Source organism: Sorex fumeus, unplaced genomic scaffold (assembly GCF_029834395.1).
Source record: "Sorex fumeus unplaced genomic scaffold, SorFum_2.1 ptg000047l, whole genome shotgun sequence".
Lineage (NCBI taxonomy): Eukaryota > Metazoa > Chordata > Mammalia > Eulipotyphla > Soricidae > Sorex > Sorex fumeus.
In genome coordinates this window covers 27,553,341-27,576,848 of record NW_026606104.1, presented here as the reverse complement: position 1 = coordinate 27,576,848, position 23,508 = coordinate 27,553,341, and the positions used below count along the sequence as shown (strand labels likewise).

At 36.9% G+C, this 23,508-nt stretch overlaps 1 protein-coding gene across 1 annotated transcript in view; it reads right to left on the bottom strand.

The window, feature by feature from the left end:
• The window catches only part of ERICH3 (glutamate rich 3), a 138,627-nt gene that overhangs the window by 94,499 nt on the left and 20,620 nt on the right, over window positions 1-23,508 (bottom strand). The window contains exons 2-3 of the mRNA XM_056123401.1: window positions 4,414-4,507; window positions 1,663-1,788 (exon numbers count right to left, since the gene is read on the bottom strand). Of these exons, the coding sequence (XP_055979376.1) occupies window positions 1,663-1,788; window positions 4,414-4,507 (220 nt within the window). The remainder of the gene's footprint in view (window positions 1-1,662; window positions 1,789-4,413; window positions 4,508-23,508) is intronic.

Sequence of the window (23,508 nt, the reverse complement as noted above, 5' to 3'; positions counted from 1 at the left end):
GACAGAATGTTTTTCTTTAATTATATCTCACAGCTGCATCATATAATCTTATAATGCTACACAGTAAGCCTATCATTAATATTTGCTGCATGAACGAATACAAGAATATTAATATGAGAACATCAGCAAACCATATTGGCATAAACTGAATGTAATACAAATATGACAATGGAGATAAATTCTCAATTTTATGTTGACTTATATGATGTATGTGTTTATATAATATCAAATTATACTATGCAGCATATTAAAAATATTTTCTCTTTAATTTTCTTTAATAAGACACCATTATTTATAAAGCTGTTCATAATAGCATTGTTTCAAGCATACAATGTGTAACATCAATCCCACCACCAGTGTCCCTAAGGTCCTTGCCATCCCCTCAGCCTGCACCCTTGGCAAGCATATAACAAATTTATTTCATTCTGCTCATTCCAACAAAGCTAATATATGATGAAGTATGTTAAATATTAATATTTATCTATGATATTATAAATTTAAAGAATTCAAAAAGACTCAATAGCATGCTTCTTGGCTGTAATGTGCCATGATATTTGAGAAATCAAAATTCAAGGACAAAGATTAATACAGAACTTAGTGCCAACTGATTTGGCTTAAAATTGGTGAAAGATTAATTTTTTATTGTACTCTTTTTAAAACAATAGCTGTTGTATCCCAACTAATTTCTTTAAACATCACTGTTGCCTCTAACTAATGCTTTTATAAGTAAGTGATTGAGGGACCATAAACAATACCTGCATACTCATGTTTATAGCATAAAGCAACAAATAAATTTCTAAATCAGTATTTCTTATAGATATAAAATGACCACAACAATAACAACTTAGGTTAACATAACTATAATAATATTAATAACAATAAATATTTTCAGTGGAAGTATATTTAATATTGGTTTATTGATGATTATACAGTTGTTCATACATGTTGATTGCACACACAGGTCAATGGTTTTATGAGCCAAGTTTCCTGATTTATTGCTGTATGGTCAAGCCAAGAAGTGACATGCTTTTTTCACAGAGATTAAAATGGTGTTGATGCTTGAAACTACAAGTTCTATGGAGCAAGGCTGAAATAATTTATCAAGTTAGCTAGATATTCCACTAAAAATGCCATGTCAAATTAAAAAAAAAGTTGTTGATGCTTGAGTTGTAAATCTGTGCTGACCAATTTGACCTAGAGTAGGAGGGACAGCAGATGTTTCCATGCCTATTCCTTGAAACTTAGCATACGGCTGAGTTTCAGTGCCTTAAAAGAATAACAGATCTGAAATAATTCATGGCAGAAGAATTACTGATATTTAAACAGATGTCACTTTATTTTTTTTAGCAAATGGAAATTGAGGTACAGATGGTGAGGGCTGGTATGTTTTAGAGTAGCCATTATGGATTAAAAAAAATCTACATTTGTTAAATTAAATATCACAAAATATATAAGATGCCCATATTTTTCCTTAACTGAAAATGGAGAAAAGCTTACTTTCATCTTTTGGAACTTTGCTATCTAAAGAGCCATAAAATATTATTCATGTTACCTTGTTCTATTGCTTTTTAATGAAATATAGGAATCATTCCTGCTTCCAGGTGTAGATTAATTATTATAATATTTAAAATATAGATTATAAGGAAAATAGTATATTTGTACCTCCATATCAAGAACCTTACGGAAAATAGCCTGAGCCAAGCACTCCCGGACATATTTCTGGTGATCCCGCTTCATGATATTTAGTTTGTATTCTTTTTCAGAAAGTATTCTTCCACTTCTTGTGATCTGCCATAAATAAATAAAACAAGCATAGATGCAAATATAGATTCAAATATGGAAATGTAAATGCAACCGAAAAGGGAGACACAGACAGAGGAATAGAGGAAAAGGGCCCTGTCTTTTAAACCCAAAGGAATACAGCATTATGGTTGATACATTTCCCTTTTCATGAAAGTTTTTCAAAGCAAATTAAAAAAAAAATTGTCAGTCTCATAGACCTTTCATATTGGAAAAACACACAGGTGGTACACAATGTTTAAAACAAGGTTTTCATTAGAAGAACATTATTTCCCTTGATGAAACCCAGGTGTTCCCTTCATTTCTTTTTTCCTTTTTGAACACATTAGAGAAGAAGGTGCTACTTTGAAACAATGAATAGGAGCAGTGATCACAGGGCTGATGACCTCACAGCCAATACTTTGAAGGGCAATGCAAGGAAGCTACAGAGACTTTCATCAGTTTGTTTTAAAAAATAATTGGCTTCATTACTTTGCTTTTATAATGCTTTTCCTTATTTTACTCTCCAGCCCAGAATGTAATTTGTTGTGATTCAGAATTTTTCAGATAATGTATTACTGCAGCTATACAGTGTTCGAGAAAGGTTTCAATTGCCAATCACTGCAAGTTCCAGGAGTGGTAGTTTTGGAGTTTTATTTATACGCCTTCCTTTTAATCCTTTTTCTATAGGCATCTTTGTTTTATTTTTCCCTATCTTCTATAAACAGAGGATAATAATTCTTCCCAAATTGTTCAGCTTCTTTTCCACTTACTTAACAGTACTCACTGTTCCTTGTCTCATCTAATCCTACACATTTCTTAACTGGAATCACTAGTTTTTAAACACTGTTTTTGCAACAAATCTGACTGTTGAGGTCAGCTTGAACTATGCATAAAGTGATAGGCTATTAAATTTTTTTTCATAAATACAGCTTTCGTAAATACAGGAAAAAATAAATGTGTTTATAGAAAGTGTTTTGTGGGAGGCGGAGCAATAGCACAGTGGGTAGGGTGCTTGCCTTGCATGCAGTCAACCCAGGTTTGATCCCTGGCATCTCACATAGTCCTTGAGCACTGCCAGGTGTTAATTTCTGAGTGCAGAGCCAAGAGTAACCAGTGAGAATCACCTAGCAAAGCAAACAAAGAAACAAAGTGTTTTTTGGAAATTAAGAACTAAGTTATAGTCCTTAATATATTCTATCCACGGGATGTCATGTGGTATGAGTAAAATTGGGAGAAAATGCTAAGAATATCTTCCACTATCTTAGAAATTAATGTGTGTCATTGTTATCTATTGGGAATAGATATGATCTCCCCAATTTACTAGAAACCATTGTTATCTCCTTGGGAGTAATCTGATCTCCCAAACTAAACTGGAAGCTCCTAAAAAGCAGAACTTCTTGAAACTGAACCTGAATCAGAATCATGTCGAACACACAAATTGAAAGACAGATGGATAAGTACCATCTCAGAGATTCTGACTCAAAAGATTTGGTCTGGAATTCTGTAAATTTGCTTTTCTAGATGAAGATGAATAATGTCGACCTAGAGACTATATTTAATAAGTTTTTTACAGAGTGCCTTGTATCTTCTTTAATTAAGTTCCCATGCATATAATAAATGCTCAATAAGTGCTTGCTAATATTTGTTGATACATCAATAGAAAAAAATTTCCAATGAATAGATGAAGTTTATTGTCCAAAGAAGTACTGTTAAAGGTTACTACAATAATCACAAAAACAATTTATCACATTATCTTTCATTTCTACATCAGTTCAGTGGGTTGGGTATCATTATCTTAATTATACAATCGAGGAAGTTGGAGCTGTTCAAGATTCTGTGTCTTATAAATGCCAGAGCCATGTCAGCCAGGCCTGCCTGATAACAAAGCCCCAGGAGACAAAAAGCAAGCTCCCTGAGATCTGCAGAGCTAGAGTGAGAAACATAAAAACAACAATTAGAAACGCTATGTATATCTTTTCAACACCATGGCAACAATAGTTGCTGAAACCCACTGTTTTAAGAAGGTAAACAGCTAAAAATCATTAGTCACACTTTCTGTGACTACTCCCCTTTCTTTCAATATGAAGCTGGTAATTTTAAAAGATTTTCACATTAAATGTATTTTCAAGAATAGAAATTTTGTGGAAATGACAGTTTTGGAGTCAAGAAATAAGGAAACTATCAATTAGACATCACAGGAAATGAAAGAATCTTTAAAGTATAAGACATTTGGCACTATTCACATCTTCCACTTCACATTTTAAAAATAATTAAAAACAGTATCTTTTTCTGAGTAAAGTCAAAGTTTTTCTATCCTTAATCCCTAACAGTTCCTAGATCCTCCAGTGTGTTCAATAAAGGTGTTGAATACATAAATGAGTAAACAAATGAATGAAATGTGCTATTAAAACCCCATAGGGATTTTTTTAATAATTTATAAGTTGCTTCAGTAGTCATTGTGAGCTCTCCTCCCCTTCTGTAACAGTCTGAAATAAAGAAAGCAGAGCTTTCAAAAGGAACTCTTTTTCTTAAATAAGGGAGGGAAAGCTGTCTGATTAGCTCAAAGTGGAAACCAGAAAAGGTTGGACTTAATGAAATCAGAAAGCAGGTAGAAAGTAAGCCAAATCTTACCAGTCCAGATCTTAAGAGATGCCGCCTTATCCTTGTATTGTTAAAATATCCAGCCAGGTGTTTATCGGTAAGACTATTGTATGCTGCCAGTAATCTGAAACAGAAAAGTGAAACCATTAAGGTTTTATGAAGTGTTCCTTGATAACCAAGGCAATTCTTGACTTTCCAATCCCCAGCCTTTGCATAATCACTCACTCAACCAGCCAGCTAGTCATTTATGCATGTGTGTGTGTGTGTGTGTGTGTGTGTGTGTGTGTAGCAGGCACGTAGTGTTTCCTAGGTTTTATGATTAAGAGCTGGGTCAGAGTTTTGATGTTATTAATCTAGAATACATGTGTGAGAATCAGACATGAACAACTAGACTGATTGTGAAAATGTTCAAAGGTAGAAATATGCAAAATACCATGCACACAAAGAGATCACCAACTCCTGTTGTCAAGAAAGCCTTTGTGGAGAAAGCCTCACAGAAAGGCAGGGGAATACTTCAGAGAATCCTTCAGCCTCCTACTCTACACTCTAAATTCTAGTAACTGGAGCTTATCTTCACTCCTGCACCATATTTTTATGTCTTTAGGACACAGGGCATAATCTCTTCCCTAGGCCTGGCTCTCAACTGTTAATTATGGAATAATGAGATGGTAGAGGGTCCATGTTTCTCTTAACCACAAAGTTCATTGTTCTGTGCTCATCACCTCTGAAGGAGAAATTGAATCACTTATCCTTGAACAGCATGGGTCCCAGTACTAACTGTTCACTTATTTTCCCCCTGATATTATTACTAAAAATCACACATGAGAATGGAGACTTAACAAGCTAAAAACAAACCATGGGATGTATGTGATAAGCATGTTTTGTCTGTTACACTTATGTATTCAAATTCTTCCATCTCTTTGTTTCAATATTCCCCTGCCACTATTTCTTTGCTACCTCTACCCCTTTTAAAACTTTCCCTGGCTTTTGTTCAAGGAGTCAGCTATTATATACTAACCAGCACCGTCTCTCCCCTGTGCTCAGGCAGAAGCTTCAATAAATAAATGCAGCATAAATCTCAACTTGGCCTCGTGTCAATTTCTGTTTATGCTCAAAGCCAAAAAAAACATGAGGTCTATAACAATAACATCTGTGATATCCAAACTTCTTCTCCCCTGGAATGTTTCCTAATACAACCTGGTTGTGTCGTGTGACTTTCTACTCTACTTCCCTGAGATTGAGAGTTAGATTTCATACCACATAATGCTATTTTATTTTTTAGCACCCTCTGCTGTATTTGAAGGATAGGATGTTGCATTATTCCTGATGTCCCTCTTGATTTTACTCATTTTTTTAAAAAAATGTGTTCAATAAATGAAGATAGTTTTGCTTGAGATTTGTTTTCAATGGCAAAGATTTATAATATAAATTTAAACTTGTTTAGAAATGGTTAGCTTCCTATTATATATTCAGACAATTCCATTAATTCCACAACTAACACCCATCCTCCAATTTTGTAGATTTTCTTTGATTTTTAGGGTCTTTCACTTTAAGAGCTAAGGTAGTTAAATTCATTACTTAATTACATGCTGCATCTTAGTCAATTACTAAATCTATAAAAGTTTGAAGGTAAGTTTTAAACTATACTTGCGTATTCTTCTCCCACAAAATCACAAATATATGTGCACATGTACACTAATCCCATAATTATACAGATACACATGTGAGCAGAGAGAGAAGCAAACATATGTAAACAAGGAATGAGATCACATAAGCCTAACCACAGCCCAACTAAGCTATTTTTAGAAAAAATCAGATGTCACTTGGTTTGGTCTGTTTCTGTGTAGTTTCACTCTTATGAAAGTGAAAGATAAAGAAGCATAATAGATGAACCATCAAAACAAAAACAAAAACAAATTATTAGATAAGAACAAAATTGTGGTTAAAATGAGGGGAGGAGGAGGAGTGGATATGACCAAACAAGTAAAAGGGATCAACTGAACAGTCATGGATAGAAAGTATACTTTTGTTGGTGATCATAACATCATACACACTGTAGCACTGTACCACTGTCCTTCAGTTGCTCATGGATTTGCTCAAGTGGGCCCAGTAACATCTCCATTGTGAGACTTGTTACTGTGTTTGGCATATCGAATACGTCACGGGTAGTGTGCCAAACTTTGCCATGCAAGTGAGATACTCTCCGTAACTTGCAGGGCTCTCTGAGAGGGACGGAGGAATTGAACCCAGGTCGGCTGGGTCAGTCAAGTGCAAGGCAAACGCCCTACTCACTGTGCTATCACTCCAGCCCATAGTACACACAGATTTCAAAATACAATGCAGTGATATAAAACTAAATCTCAAAAATATGATAGTGGTTTAAAACCAGATGTTATAAACAAGATACTTCAAAATATTTTTGAATGTATACACATACACTGCTGGAGCGATAGCACAGCAGGTAAGGCGTTTGCCTTGCAAGCGGCCAATATGGCTGACCCGAGTTCGATTTCTCTGCCCCTCTTGGAGAGCCCGGCAAGTTACAGAGAGTATCTCGCCCACACAGCAAAGCCTGGCAAGCTCCCCGTGACATATTCAATATGCCAAACACAGTAACAGCAAGTCTCACGATGGAGATGTTACTGGGCCCACTCGAGCAAATCGATGAATAACGGGAGGACCGTGACACATACACTATATCACTTGCAACAAAGATTTACAGTTTGTATTATGTATAAGCAGCTAAAATAGCACAGCGGGTAGGACGTCTGCCTTGCAGGCAGCCAACATGGCCGACCCGAGTTCGATTCCTCCGCCCCTCTCGGAGAGCCCGGCAAGCTACCGAGAGTATTCGATATGCCAGACACAGTAACAACAAAGTCTCCAATGGAGACGTTACTGGGCCCACTCGAGCAAATCAACGGGAGGGCCTTTACTTTATAAGCAGCTAACCTTTTATTTTTTTCTGAGTCCAAAGTGAGAGCAGAGCAGGAACTCAGGACTCATATAATAGAATCAAACAAATGTCATTAGCAACTATTTTATTTAGCTGTTTACACAGCATTAATTACATGAAGATGGTTTTGGTGACCTTTTCCTCTCTCTTTCTTCTAAATGCCCATCACAGGAAAGTTCCATGCTGTCAAATAGTAAGGAGCGCTTAATTTTATCCACAAAAAGAGATTGATAAGTAGTCACAAAACACAGAAGGTGCCACATGAGGGCTTGCAAAAATATGAACAACTGTGGAAGCCATTATTTCCTGCGTTTATGTAAAAAGATAACCGGAGGGTTTCAGCAATGCACATACAAAACCAGCCTTGGATAATACTTTGAAACCATCTTTTAAATGAACTGTCTTGGTGTCCTATAGTTCATCAAAGGTTTCCTGTCTCCAAAAGGTCAACATTGTATCCTTTACCCTTTCTAAATCTCAGAATATTTTTTCAGCAACTCATTTCAGAAAGGTGAGCAGGTGTCTCTCAGTCATAACAATCACAATTCCACAGTTCACAGATTCTTAAGATAAATCATTAGACCAGTATAATATATACTCTTTTGTCTGTTTTTTCAGGTTCAAAGTTTTTGGTTTTTTTTTTTTAAAGAAATCAATGCTTTAAAATAACTCTAACTTTCCAAACCGTGATTAAATATAAGGTCAAAAAGTTGACCTCAACTTCCCCAGTGACTGATAAAATAACCCCCTATTCATTCCGGCTTTGTAACTTTTCTAATATGTAGATCTTAATCAGAATGTTCACAGAGCTTTGGTACTAATTTATTTTAATTCTGTGCTCTCAGGCACCTAAATAAATAGGTGTGCACAATGCCCTTCCAATACTTCAAGGTCAAAAAGGCCCAGTTGAGTTGAAATCTTCCCCCACATCAGTTTTCTCACCTTTTCCCTATGTAAGAATGATTGAGAGTCCCTGCTTGAGTGCCATGTCTAAAACAATTTTCACAATTATCATCATGTACCAGGCCTTGGCAGAGTCTACCCAGGCACAGTTCTTTATTCAGGCAATGACTAAATTTCTTTTTAACTTTAGGATTTACAAAGGAATTATTTGATCAGAGAATTTGCACGACAGTAAATTATACATAGATTTTGCACAACAGTTGTTAAAAACTGAATGTAGTTTCTCTCCTCCCAAAATCTCATTTGATATCCCAACCCCCAATGTTATGGAATTAAGAATGGGGTATTTGGGAGGTGTCTAGATCACATGGGCAGAGCCCATAAATGGAATTACAGTTCTTATAATCACCCATTTAACTTAGAATTGCCAGTGGGGCTCCCTAGCTTCTGAGCAATGCATCAGAGAATTTCCCCCCAGTGTGTATGTGTGTGTGTGTGTGTGTGTGGTGTGTGTGCGTACACACACACTGTAATGTCCTTTATGACCTTTCACATGAGAACGCAACAAGAAAACTATCATGCTGAACTAAATAGTGGGCCTTCCCCAGACACAGAAATTGTTGCCATCTTAATCTTTAACTCACTGATCTCCAGAACTATGAGAAATAATAAATTTCTGTGATTTAAGCCACCTAGTTTATGGTATTCTGTTACAGCAGCTCTAGCAGATTAAAATAGGTCAATAAAAACATTTCACTAAATTCAGTCAATTGTCACCTTCTGGCCATTAGAACTCTTTTTCACAGGAAAATGCTACCAATCCTGTGCTTCTAACATGTCACAGCATGACCCTTTCTAATGCTGCATCTCTTCATGTGACAAAATTTTACTGACTGCATTTGACAAAAATTTTACTGACTCACAAACTGAGATCAGAGATTTACTGATGGTTCTGTCTCTGTTCTCTCCATTTAGTTCCTCTTTTTTTTTCTCCCCCACCACACTCACCACAAACCACAACACACACAAACACACACACAAACACACACACACATGCACATGCTCTCTCTGTCTCTTTCTGTGTCTCTGTTTCTCTCTCTCTCTCTCTCTCTCTCTCTCTCTCTCTCTCTCTCTCTCTCTCTCTCTCCTAATAAATTGTAGAACATTGGATCAGACCAAAGTCACCTAACCTGGGACATGGTGACTATCGCACACTAAGCCAGTAAGCATATCACTCCTTTAAGTCTCTCTGCTACTCTCTGGTCAGATAGGCTGTGATCTATCGCCCCAAGTCCCCGACTAAAAGGAGAGGAAACAGAATATTATTCATCACAGTTGAGTACTGACTTTTCTCAGGGAAATCTGTAAAACACTGGGGACATAGAGTTGGCGCAGAGCCCAATCACAAAGATCTCTGTCTAGTGAGAAGTTTTGTGTCTATGTGTGCACTTGATTTTTTTCCTGTGTCAGGTTAATTCTTTCACCAAAACTTACTGAATATCTCTGCCTAGACTAGGGAAGGGGGCTATACTAGGGCCCCTTCTGGAGTATATCCCTGTCCATATCACAGTACCACTGCATAGTTTCATCTGATTTTCTTTAGGCCCTAGGAATGTAAGCAGTATATAATTATTATCAACCTTCCAGCTTCCTAAAATTGAAAATCTCAAAAATATGATTATTGGCTAATGTGTACCAGTTCTAGGAACTAAAGATGTTTCCTGACTGAGAAAAGATATCAGGAGAAATTTCTTACCTGCAGGATTCTTGTATGCCAACCTCCTCTCCCAGTACTGCCATCCCTATACTGCTTAACCCGCTTGAGGAAGCAACATCTCATGGTTAAGACTCAAGTTCTATAGTCTACTTTCAGCATGCATCTCCCATCCTAGGAGGATCCTCCCAATACCCTTTATTTGGTGCTCTCTTCTTTATCTGAGCTGCCTTTTCCCTGAAACCCAAGCACAAAAATTTATAAGTCTACAACTGTACCTCATGGTGTTTCACTAATAAATAAATAAATATATATATATATTTAAAAAAAGACTCAAGCTCTAATTCAACCCTAGTTTCACCCATTACTGGCTTCATAACTAGGATCCCTTGCTAGTTAGGCTTCACACTTGCTATTGTTTGCTTCACATCCAGGAGTCACCACCCTTTGTCGCAACTATTCTAACACCCACAAAACCCTACAACATGATTTCTCAACCCTTTTCTGACTATTATCCCATTGTGACCTTTTTTCCTATCTGTTTCCTCTCCTCCTCCTGTCCTCCCAGTTGACACCTTGTCTCAAGTCATAGTCTCTCATTTATTCTATTTTCACCTGTGGCCCACTTTGGTATATCCTGGGAACTCACAGAAGATTATATGATGTATCCCTTTGAAAAACAAAGCTCTCGAACATGAACACAATTAAGGCTTTTTAAAATTTTTTGCCACAAGAATGACTTTTCCTCCCTTTTTTTTTTTTTTTTTGCTTTTTCGGTCACACCTGGCGATGCTCAGGGGTTACTCCTGGCTCATGCACTCAGGAATTACTCCTGGCAGTGCTCGGGGGACCATATGGGATCCTGGGAATCGAACCTGGGTCGGCCATGTTGGCAAACGCCCTACCCGCTGTGCTATCGCTCCAGTCCTCCTCCCATTTTTAATATGCCACCTGTTCCCATCTGATTTTTTACAACAATGACCTTTATCATGCCCATTTCCACCAACTTTCTCTTCATGATGATTTATGGTTATCTATGTATTTTCATAGAGGATGGAAACTTTTCTCTCCAGCTACTCTTTTTAAGTTTTTACTCCAAAGCATCTTTAAAATTTCCTTCATGAAAAAAAATTTACAAGCTATATAGAGGCAAAGAAATACTAATATCCAAAATATGTGAGAACTCAATAGCAAAAACCCAAATTCCAAATACTTTAATTTAAAATATGCACGGTAGAAGTGAAATTGGAATTTTTCCAAAGAAGCATGCAAATAGCCAATATGAAAAGATACTCAGCATCACTAACCATTGGGAAATGCAAATCTAAACTAGAGAGAAATATCACCTCATATCTCTTAGACAGTCTATTCTCAAAAACAAAAGACATGATAAATACTAATAAGTCTGTGGAGAAAAGGGCACTCTCTGTTGATAGGAATATAAATTGGTATAATGAGTATGGAAGTTTCTCAGAAAAGTAAAAATAGGACTCCCCTATGATCCAACAATCCCACTTCTGGATGTTAATTTGAAATAAATGAAATACAATAGTAAAGAAATAGCTGTATCCCATGTTTATTTAGTGCATCATTATTCATAATAGGCAAAACATGAAACAACCTAATCATCCATAAACAAACAAGTGAATAAAAACTTGTGCATGTACACACATATTTGTATATGTGCACAGACTGGAATATTATTCAGACATCAAAAAAACAAAAAGCAAAAAAAAAAGTGATAGTAGAGTGGGTAGAACATATGCCTTGCCCACAGTCAACCTAGGTTCAATCCCAAGCATCGCATATGTCCCCTGAGCACCACCAGGAGTGATTCCTGAGTGTAGAGCCAAGAGTAACCCCTGACCATCACCAAGTGTGACCCAAAAGACCAAAAACAAAAAGCAAAGAAGACAGAAATTCCTTCCATTTTCAACACTATGGATAAAACTTGAGGACATGACGCTGTGTGCAATAAGTCATATAGATAAAGATGTATACAATATAGCCTCATTTATATAGGGAATCTCAACATTTGAACCCACATAAATAGTTGGAATGGTGGTTTCCAGAAAGAAGTGGGTGGAAGAAATAAGGAGGTGTTAGACAAAGGATACAAACTTTCAGCTATAAAATGACAATATTCTGAGTGTACAGCATGATGATTATAGGCAATAATATTTTTATCATATACTAGAAAACTGCTAAGAACATACATCTAAAATATGATCTCTCTATAGATATGCATATATGTATAAATATGTATGCGTATGTATACATATATACATGATAACTATGTGAGATAGTGGAAGTATTCACTAACTTTACTGTTATAATTATTTAACATGTACACTATTCAAATTGTATATAAAATTGTAGTTATAGTTTTAAAAAGCTATAAAGAACTGTGAATCTTAAAATTTTTCCATCTACATGTGTTACTAATTTTACTGTTGCTTTACGGTTTTAAGTATTTGTCATAGTACTCCCCTTTTTGGTATTAACATTTGCCTAAGTCTGCCCCAGGTTTATAACATGATAAGAAGGATGGATTAACCCATATTTATTTCTCACAGTCAAGATCAAAGTGCTGACCTTGTCATGTTCTTGGTTATGGCTCTTTTCTGGCTTTATAGGTAGATTCTTCTCACCATGTATTTACATGCAGAGAACAGAGAAAGGCAAACTGTCTAAACTCTTTTATTACAAGGGCACACGTCTCTCCATAAGAGCTCCTTTCTCAGGATTTTCCCCCAAAGACCATGTTTAAATACCATCACATTAGGGACTATGGACTCAAAATATGAATTTCAGAAATATTAGAAGAAGAAGAGACATGATGGAAAAAAGCCTTAATCATCGCAGGTGTGGGTATGTTCAAAGATCATATAATTTAAAAATGATTCATAAAAATGAATAACAAGCCGCTATAAAATACTATATGCCTGCCCTCTACCATTTCTCAAGTACAAGCATAAATGGGAGAGCATGATTGAAACTAGGTACCAACTATGGTGAGACCCAGGATGCTATTAAAATGATGAAAATAAAACATTATCATGAAATATTCACAGAGAAATATAATTCCACCAATTTCACAGTATAGAGTTAAGAAAACCTTAAATGAAATCTTGCAAGTTGGAATAAATAAATATATAACTTATGCTTAGAATTAGCATATAATTAGCATAAAACCAACGTGCTAAGCTCTTTAAATCATCTTATTCTCTTAAATAAATGTTTCTACAATCTGCTTTATGCTACAAATTTTCTAGCAAACAGTTCAGAGAGAATATAGAAAATAATTTTAACACTACTGGTTTTCGTTAGCTCGAATTGTGACTTAGTTCATCTGAATTAATGAATTTGTACCTACTACATCTAAATACCACACATTAGCAGCTTAAAACAACACAGCTTTATTATCTAACTAGTTCTGGAGGTCGGAAACCCAAAATATGTCTCACTGAGTTAAAATCAAAATGCCACACCCATGTTCATTGTGGTGCTAAGTTCAATAGTCAGGATATGGAAACAACACAAGTGTCTAACAACAGATGAATGAATAAAGAAGTTGTAGCATACACATACATAATACAATCTTATGCAGCTGTAGAAAAACGAAATCCTGAAGTCCACTGCAACATGAATGGAACTGGAGAGCATCATGTTAAGTGGAATAAATCAGAGGGGAAAAAAACAAATACCAGATGATCTCACTCGTCTGCAGGATATATGAAGAAAAGACCAAGGAGAAGACAGTAACGAACAATGATCAACTCTTGATTTAGGATGATAAAACTTACTAAGAAACAGTGGTGTTAGGGGAAATGGAAAAAGAAAATCAGATTAGAAGTGGCATAAGTAGCACAGCAGAAGGTCATGGCAATTTTGGTGGTTATGGAAATGTAGCACACGTGCAGCCCCGGACATCTAAGGGCATCACAGACCTGTTATTGCTCAATCTCGGGTGGCTGAACGCCACTTGTCCCTCTAAGAAGTTGGGGGATGCCAACTGCTTGGGAGGTCGCATAACTAGTTAGCATGTCAGAGTCTCGTTCGTTATCAGAATTAACCAGACAAATCGCTCCACCAATTAAGAATGGCCACTCCTGGCTCATGCACTCAGGAATTACTCCTGGTGGTGTTCAGGGGATCATATGGGATGCTGGGAATCGAACCCGGGTTGGTCGCATGCAAGGCAAACGCCCTGCCCACCGTGCTATGGTTCCAGCCCAGAGTTTTCTGGCGTGATAGCATAGCAGGTAGGGCATTTGCCTTGCACGCGGCCAATTTGGCTGACCCAGCTTCGATACCTTCACCCCTCTCAGAGAGCCCGGCAAGCTACCGAGAGTATCTCGCTTGCATGGCAAAGCCTGGCAAGCTACCCACGATGTATTTGATATGCCAAACACAGTAACTAGTGTCACAATGGACGTTACTGGGCCCCCTCGTGCAAATCAATGAACAACGGGAGGACAGTGACAGTGACAGTGGAAATGTACGAAATTAATTTTTGTCATAGCACTGCCTTGCATGCAGCCAACATGGCCGACCCGAGATCGATTCCTCCACCCCTCTCGGAGAGGCTGGCAAGCTACTGAGAGTATCTCGCCCGCACGGCAGAGCCTGGCAAGCTACCTGTGATGTATTTGATATGCCAAACACAGTAACAAGTCTCACAATGTTACTGGGCCTGCTCGAGGAAAATCAATGAACAATGGGAGGATCGTGACCGTGACCGTGACCGTGAGTAGCACTGTAGCACTGTCCTCTTGTTGTTCATCGATTTTCTTGAGCAGGCACCAGTAACGTCTCCATTGTGACTTGTTATTGTTTTTGGAATATTGGATATGCCACGGGGAGCTTGCCAAGCTCTACCATGCAGGCGGGATACTCTTGGTAGCTTGCTGGGCTCTCTGAAAGGGAATTTTTGTAGCAATTTTGTACAATAATACCAAAACATTAACACCATTGTAACCAAGTTACCTAAGCTATAATTAACAATTTTAATAATAAATTCTATTACATTTCATAATAAAAGCATAAATGATTTTTCAAATAACAAGATGCCAGCAGGGCTACATTCTATTCTTTTTGGAGGCTCTAACAGAAAATGCTTTTTAACCTTTTCACTATCTGAAATCTTCAGGCTCTAGCTCCTGATTCTTTTCCATTACCAAACTGAGTAATTGTCAGACAAGTCTCTCATACTGCCCTCTCTTTGATTCTGGCTTATTTGCCTTTCTTTTCCATTTATATACTTTTTGAGTTACCAGATTAATCAGGACTAGTCAGTTAATTATTAGCCTTAATTCCATCTGCAATGAGAATTAGTCCTTGCTGTGTAAAGCAGTGTATTCATGCATTCTGATAATTAAGAAGGGGCATCTTTGAGGGAACATTATTCATATTGCAACATTTGGTTTTTTAAATATATATATTCGATTCCTCTGCCCCTCTCGGAGAGCCCGGCAAGCTACCGAGAGTATCTCGCCCACACGACAGAGCCTGGCAAGCCACCCGTGATGTATTCGATATGCCAAACACAGTAACAACAAAATCTCCAATGGAGACGTTACTGGGCCCGCTCGAGCAAATCGATGAACAACAGGAGGGCCTTTACCTTTACCTTTATATATATATATATATGTATATATATACACATAATATATATATATTCTAGATGCCACAGATCAGAAACATTGAATCCAAATATTATAGGAGTTGAGTTGTAATACATATTGTTCGGTACTCAATCATTGTTTCATTCCCAATTTCTAAGGACAACTGGATGAAAGAAAATTTTTATTGCATAGATGGAATGTTATTACCAGAAAACTTTCTAAGGGAACCTTAACCAGCAGTGCTCAAATCTTCCTTCTGGCTGTGTGATTGGGGATAATACCTGCTGGGGCTTGGGGGACCTTAAATGGTTCCAAGGATTAAACTTGAGTTGACTGCATACAAGGCAAGTGCCTTAACCCTTCTTCTTGTTGCATTGTTTGTATGTTCCCAGGATGTCAAAACATTGTGATATTTTGTGAAATAAACCTGACTTTTAGAAGGAAAAAAAAGAAGCTCCCCAAATGGTGAAAGGTAGTTCTTGAAACCATACCAAGACATGCAAAACAAATTGGAAACTATGTTTTTGACCTAATTAATGTTTAAAAATAAGCATAAGTCAAAAGAACAACAGGTATGCTGAGGAAGGTTCCTATGAATTTACTTTTTTTCTCTTAAGAGTAACAGTATGGAGGTAACCTGCTTTAGGTGAACCTAATGCATGAAAAGATATACTCTCTCACAGGATTAAATTTTATTCACTACAAACACTCCTTATTAAGTACAACAAATTTCATTATGTTTAAATAGTTACATAAAGCACTAAAAATAAAATGTTTACAATGATATTATATGCTATTGTTTATTACCTTCAAATTATTTTATTAATTTTACACTGTTAGAAAAATATCATTTTAGCTTGGAGTAAATGGGTGACTATAAAGGCTTACACTGAAGGCCTATCTAGGGAATAGAAAATAGTAAGCCATATTTAATATTATGCCATAATTTCTACCCTAAAATAGCATACTCTACCCTCAGAGTGAGGTGAGAGAAAGAATTATATGAACAAAACTATTAAAAAGCAAGCAAAAATATATTTACAAAGCAGTAACAGTGGTGTCCTAGAGATGATTCGTACTGGCTCTTATGAGATCCTTTTTAAATATTTTAGGAAACTTCCAAGTCATTATTTGTTTTATATCTGAATTTTATAGAAAATTTATGAAACAGAAATTGTCCAACACTATGAAATAAAGGATATTTCTTAATTCCTGAAATTCATCTTACATATACTTGACCAAAGGGGCTCATATACCAAACTTTTCCTTTGTAAACCAAAGAAAACATAAAGACTTTAGCAAATACATGATCATTTTCCAGCAGCATTTCAATCAAGAAATACTATGTATTTCTCTTCAATGCCACTAGAAAGCTTCAATTCGCCTACCAATCTGAAAACCCTGATTACACCATTTTATGCTCAATAGAAACAAATGAGACTTAGGTGAGCATAGTTTTATTACTAAAAACAAAAAGCCTACAAAAAAGATGCTCTGCATTTCAGAGCTCACTAAATATGCAATTTTTAGAGTCTCATTGTGCTTAAGGAGGGTCTATAGCAAATCTTTTCGGCCAAAATAGACTTCCAAAGATGACAGACTGGTAACTTGTTTCTACAATTTGCTTACCAAGTGCTCATATTGGGAAATCAAGTTAAACAAATTTCAGGGTATTGTGGCTTGACTGTCTTATTTTGTTTGGGGGCTGGGTGTGGCCTGAAGACCAAAATCAAACAAACACAACCCAAAAAATTAAGTACCTGAGTCCAACTAGGAATGATTCCTGAGTACAGAGCCAACAGTAAGCCCTGAAAGCAGCTCAATGTGGCACAAAAACAAACAAATAAAATAATAATAATGAATTTACAAGAATCCACTGAATTCCATGCCTATAAACAAACACACTTTGTCACTCTATTAAGTCTACAGTTTGGAATTGTAGCAAGACTCTACAGCTGGTAAAGCAAAGAAGTTAGTAAAACTCTAAATTGGAACAACTTTCCTCATATAACATAACTTAAAACAGTATCAATAATCCCCTGAATACATAGAAATTAAATTAGTCAACTTTCTATCACTCAAAGCTGCATGTTATTTAAAAGTCCAATAATTTAAGAAGTATCTGACCAGAAGTCTTTTTTTTTTTTTTGGCTTTTTAGGTCACATCCGGTGATGCACAGGGGTTACTCCTGGATTTGCACTCAAGAATTAGTCTTGGCAGTGCTCAGGGGACCATATGGGATGCTGGGAATCGAACTCAGGTTGACCTCATGCAAGGCAAACGCCCTACCCGCTGTGCTATCACTCCAGACCCTCTGATCAGAAGTCTTAATTCTTAAAACTACAATAATTTTACTGCAATAATTTAAAGTAAATAAATCTATATCCGAGACTCAGAGACTATAAAATCCAGATCCCGGACGAGAACAGTGCAGTCTTCTGCCCCCGCGCCTGGGTGTTCCTTCCCGGAGCCCCTTGGAGGGGAGCGGGTTGAGCTTTCCTCCCCGCCCCGACCAGGGCTCCGGCAGCCGAAGACCTCCAGGACCAGCCACCACCATGCTGAGACCACTCTCCGCACACATGAAGGTACTGGCAGAGGGACAAAGCCATGCGGGTTCCGGGGCCGAGACCTCCAAGCCTACTCGAATTGGAGTCGAGCATCTTCCACCCAGATCCTCCAAATTCCAGTAGGCGGGGGTCACACCCACCACCTGGCCCCCTGGCGCCGTGTAATCCCATCAGCGGCCAAGACTCAGAGACTATAAAATCCAGATTCCGGAACCGCGCGGCCGCATTTGCGGCCACGTGACATCTTATCAGAACTTTTTTTTATGACATCTTATTGTCTCATTCCTACTTTGGACAAACTTGCAGGCTATCGAATGTAGCCTGCCCACAGGGCAGAGTCTGGAAAACTCCCCGTGGCGTACCAAATATGCCAAATACCAGTAACAATGATGGGTCTCATTCTCCTAAATAGCCTTGAATATAATCTCAGGGCTAGGATGAAAGAGACGTTACTGGGACCTGCTCGAGGCAATCGATGAAAAAATGAAATGAAATGAAAAATCTATATCCAATTCAAAGTAGGTCTGATTTTTTTAAAGGAACAGCATTGATTTCTCTCACATGTAGGTTGTAAAGGACATAGTGGACATAGTAAATGAACAAATGAACAACTGAAAGAGAATTGGACAATTGGTCTTTAGAACTAAGTTTATCTGTGAATATGGAAAGGAATGGGAAGGATCCTTGGAACTTTGGTGGAGAGAAGCTAGCATGTTGTGGTGGATGTGGTGTTAAAATGATGTATGCAGTGAACTATCACTAACAGTATTGCAAATCATGGTACTTAATTTTAAAAGGAGGCAAAAAAAAGAGAGAATGGTATCTGAAACAGAAAAACTTGAGGTCAAATTCTAATTCCACCCCTTACAAATGCATGACCCTGAAAAATTCAATTTTCTCCCCTTTACAATTATTACTGTGAAGTAAAATGTGGCAACTTTCTGAAGCGAATGATCTAAGTTTACTGGTCTGGAAATGTATTTACTTAGAGTTACTACATCACAGGATTATAGAAAAATAACGTGTGAAAATGACTACCTGAGGTCTAGTCAATTATCTCTTTTTATATTCTGAAGAAACAGGTTCTGAACAAAAGTTTTCAAACTTATTTGGCCTATTGCCCCTTTATAGAGAAGAAAATCACTCAGTGCTACTCCTGGTTTCACCTTCTTGTGAAAAAAAAGAAGCACCCCCACCCCCACAATTTCATCTAAAGTTATTATTGTCTCCTGAAGTGTTCTGTCTTTGGGAACAATTGTTCTCTTTGGGAACAATTCTAAAAGTAGGAATGCGGTTCATCAGTAAACTTAAAGGCTGAAAAAGAAAGTCACAGGATTTCCCATAGAATTGCAACTGCCCCATTTTCCAGGGTCCTTGTCTCACTACCTGCAACCAGAATTGATTCCAGCTGTGTTTAATCAACCCTTTATGCTCATCCCTAATTCCCCTTCACAAGACTCAGTATAGAACCATGCCCACTACATATTTGATGACGACTAAATCTGTTATTAGGAACAACTACATTAGTTGGATTTCTTTCTTTCTTTCTTTCTTTCTTTCTTTCTTTCTTTCTTTCTTTCTTCTTTTTTTCTCTCTCTTTGTTTTTCTTTAGGCAATACCATACCTGTCTTCACACAGGGCTTACTCCTGGTTTTGTGCCCTATGAATCATATGGGGTGCCTGGGATTGAACCCAGGTTGGCCATGAGCAAGGCAAAGGCTGAAAAAGAAAAAGGCTGAAAAGAAAAACAGCCTTTTTTCATCCACTGTACTATGTTTCTGGCCCCAGGATTTATTTCTGTTTTAATAACACACATGTAAGGACTATCCCCTTTCAGTTCTTCTGCTTCAGGGTAACAAGTGGAAGCTGTTTATAACAAAAGATATTAAAAATAACGCTTTATATATTTTGACTTTTGAAAAAATGCTTAATATTCATTGTGGATTACGATATCAACAACATTAGTTTTATTATTTGTGTGTATGTCAAATACATGCCTTTGGAGTGTGCTAAAATCATGCATTAGAAAAAAAGATTTCCAATGAGGATGGAGAAAAAAATTACTTTTGAAGGAATCTGAAAAAACACATATACAGAACAGCAATTTATAAGAGATGCAATTATTTCCCAAACTCTTTAAGAAAACTCTCTGCCAACTAAAAATCATGAGCCTCTGCTGCCTGCCACTTTATAGCGGTGATTGAATTGGTTTCATATAAATGAATTTAGATTACACTCTTTTTTATTCGCATCCAAACCTGTCATTTCAGCAATTATGCAAATATTGATTTACTATTACTCTCTGCTTATTCTAATAATGAAACTAGATGAGGACCCTAATATTATTTTATTTATAAACTTAATATGATGGTTTGAAGTCACTAGTAACAATAAAACTAGTCTCCAGCTGTGCAGTGCTGGCAGGAGAGTTTTACAATGTTCACAGAAGAGATAATATAAAAGCAATGTCTTGGGACTAATGTTGATGAGTTCCCTCTAAGATGTGATTTGAACCTCCATATTCTTCTTTGATGAGTTCAAAATTTGACATATTTTAATAGGAGAAAAAAATAACCACTTGAAAATACGTGCATTAAAAATTATATTCAAATTAACAAGGTAATAAGACTTTTCAGGGGAAGAAAACCAGAGAGTAAGTTCTAGAAACAAATAACTTTTATCACTAATAATTATTGAGTTCTTACTCAAAATTTTTGTAGTGCACACAGTAAATACTATACACATGATGTACTTTTTTTTGTAATTCTGCAAACACTCTGAAAATTACTATTATCCTCTCCCTTTGTAGATGAATAAACTGAAGTGTGGGATAGCTAGAGGTTGAATAACTAGCTGACAACAGTGAAAGGCGGATCAGAATTCAAATCAGGAATGGTTATGTTCTGTTTTAATCACTAAATTGAAGCATGTCCTACAAAAACACAATCAGAAGTCTTCTAGCTTCACGCCCTACCAAGGTCACAAGTTGTCCCCCATGAGCGGCTCTCTGGCATGGCCATGGCTCCAGAAGCACAAGGACCTAATGCAGAACCTGGCAGCTTGCGTCAGTAAAGTGAATGGACTATGTGTTAATCAATGCCACCATGCCTGCCCAGAGGGAATAGGATACTCCCTTCTGCCTTTTTCCCTCTGGACAGCAAGATGGTGGCTGCCTCAGAGATTTTTGGAAAGCCAGGTATGAGCCGGTCGTGACGGGGGCGACTGAAACCTCATGGGAAGGGGGGCGTTCCAGGCTCGTCCTTCACTCCCTACAGAAGGCACGAGTTGCCCCCCACCAGCGGCTCTCCGGCACGGTTATGGCTCCAGCCCACAGAAACCAGTCTCATAATTATCTGACTCTTGGCAGAAATACTTCCAGGCTTAATAAGTAAAACATCAGAAATCCAAAATCTCGTGGCCGCTATTGCGGCCGCGTGTCATCATTTGATTCTTGTAACCAGCTATAGAAACAAATTATTTCAGAATGTCTTTTCAACAGATCTGATTGCAGGTTATAAGCTCTACATAATAATAGTGCATCTTTTGTCGAAACAATGAATTTAATCAAAGTAGATAGAGTGTTAACTAGAATTCATCTGCCTCACAGGCATTGGTAGGGTTGGGAGGAAGGTATATTGGGGTTCTTCTTGGTGAAAAATAAGTACTGGTGAAGGGAAATGTGTTTGATGATTGCATGACCAAGACTTAAACCTGAAAGCTTTGTAACTTTTCCCACAGTGATTCCATAAATTAATAAATTAAAAATAATAATAATAATAATAAAGCCATTAGATGGTCTCTAGTAAAAAAAATAAGAACATAATTAAAATTGGGTGCTATCCCACAACATTTTATATTATGGGCATGATCCTGTCCATTTTTAAGAGTGTATAATTAAAAAAAACATGACCAATAAAAAAAAAGTCTTCTAGAACTCAGCCTACAGACTAAAAGCCATGCAGGGGGTCAGACAATTGAATAGCTGGTCTATGCAAGACACTAAAAAAGGAAAGTCTTCATAAGTAATGATCACAGGGAGAATATTTTATAGCCATAATATAAAAATAGTTTTTAAACAAAAAATGTTGGTGCTGAAGAGATTACTCAGGAGTCAGGAATGTGTACAATGCACATGGCCAAATTCAAATGCCGGCACCATAGTGTCCTTACTTAGTACTGCCTGACAAAGCCCTGGAGGTGCCCAGTACAATAGCATCTGTGTAGTTCTTCGTCCATGGACCCTAACTATGAAATTTCAATCTCTGGGAGTGGACTCTGGATTCTTTGAGAACTATTTGGGGTATCCTTACCCCTGAAAAATGAAAGGAATGATCCAGAGACTGGAGACTTTTGTTATAGTGGGGGGTTTCAAAGACGGAACTAACATAATCAGATTATTCTAACTTTTTTATTTTTTTAAACTTTTCTATTTTTTAAATTTTTCTTATCTGGTTTGATCATGCTCAGACTTACCCATAGCAAGTGACCATATGGGATACGAGGGATCAAATCCGGTCTGCCATGTATAAGGCAAATGTTCTATCTACTGGACTATCTCTCCAGCCCATATTCAAATTCTTTTGATACAAAACTCCTCTTTCTATGTCTTGTAAAGGCAAGTACGGTAGCTAAAAGTCTGACCTCTCAAGTCTAATTTCCTGAGTTTGAAACTTAACTAGGTTATTTAGTAAATTAGCAAACAGGGACAAGGTACTTCATTTCCCTGTGCCTAATATCTTTCTCTGAAAATGGAAGTATTAATAGTGAAAGTCATTTAGAGCATTAAGTGAGTCAATGTGCATAAGGTACTTACTTTGTAATTTACCTAACACATAGTGAATGCTCAATGTTTGAAACTATCTTTGAATATACGTCTTCTCCTCCCATCATAAGTTGAAAAATAAATTTAAGTAATAATACTATATAAGAAAAACAAACTACTTAAAGAGTTCCATTATGAGTAACTCCTTCCTGCATTTAAATTTCTGCATTGGCAGAAAAATTTTCCTTGAAGGATGCAACACTTAAAATCTATTTTTCCTATGCAATCCTCAAAATCTACATAATCATTATTGTCTTAGAAAGAAGTTTATATAAATCTAAGCACTATCTTTTGGAAGTTAGAAAACCAGGTTTCTTAATTGTCTTTTCCCTACATAATAAACTCCATGCAGACATTAACTCTGTCCTATTCTCGAGGGTCTAATACTCCAAGTACACAGTTCCATGCCTGGACTGGATTATTGGAATGTACAGATAAAATTGCTTCTATAGATTTTAAAAGAATTTACAATTTACAATATTAATTTTAATGTAACAAGTTTGGAAATTGAAATCCTCTAGAGTGGATCTGAAAA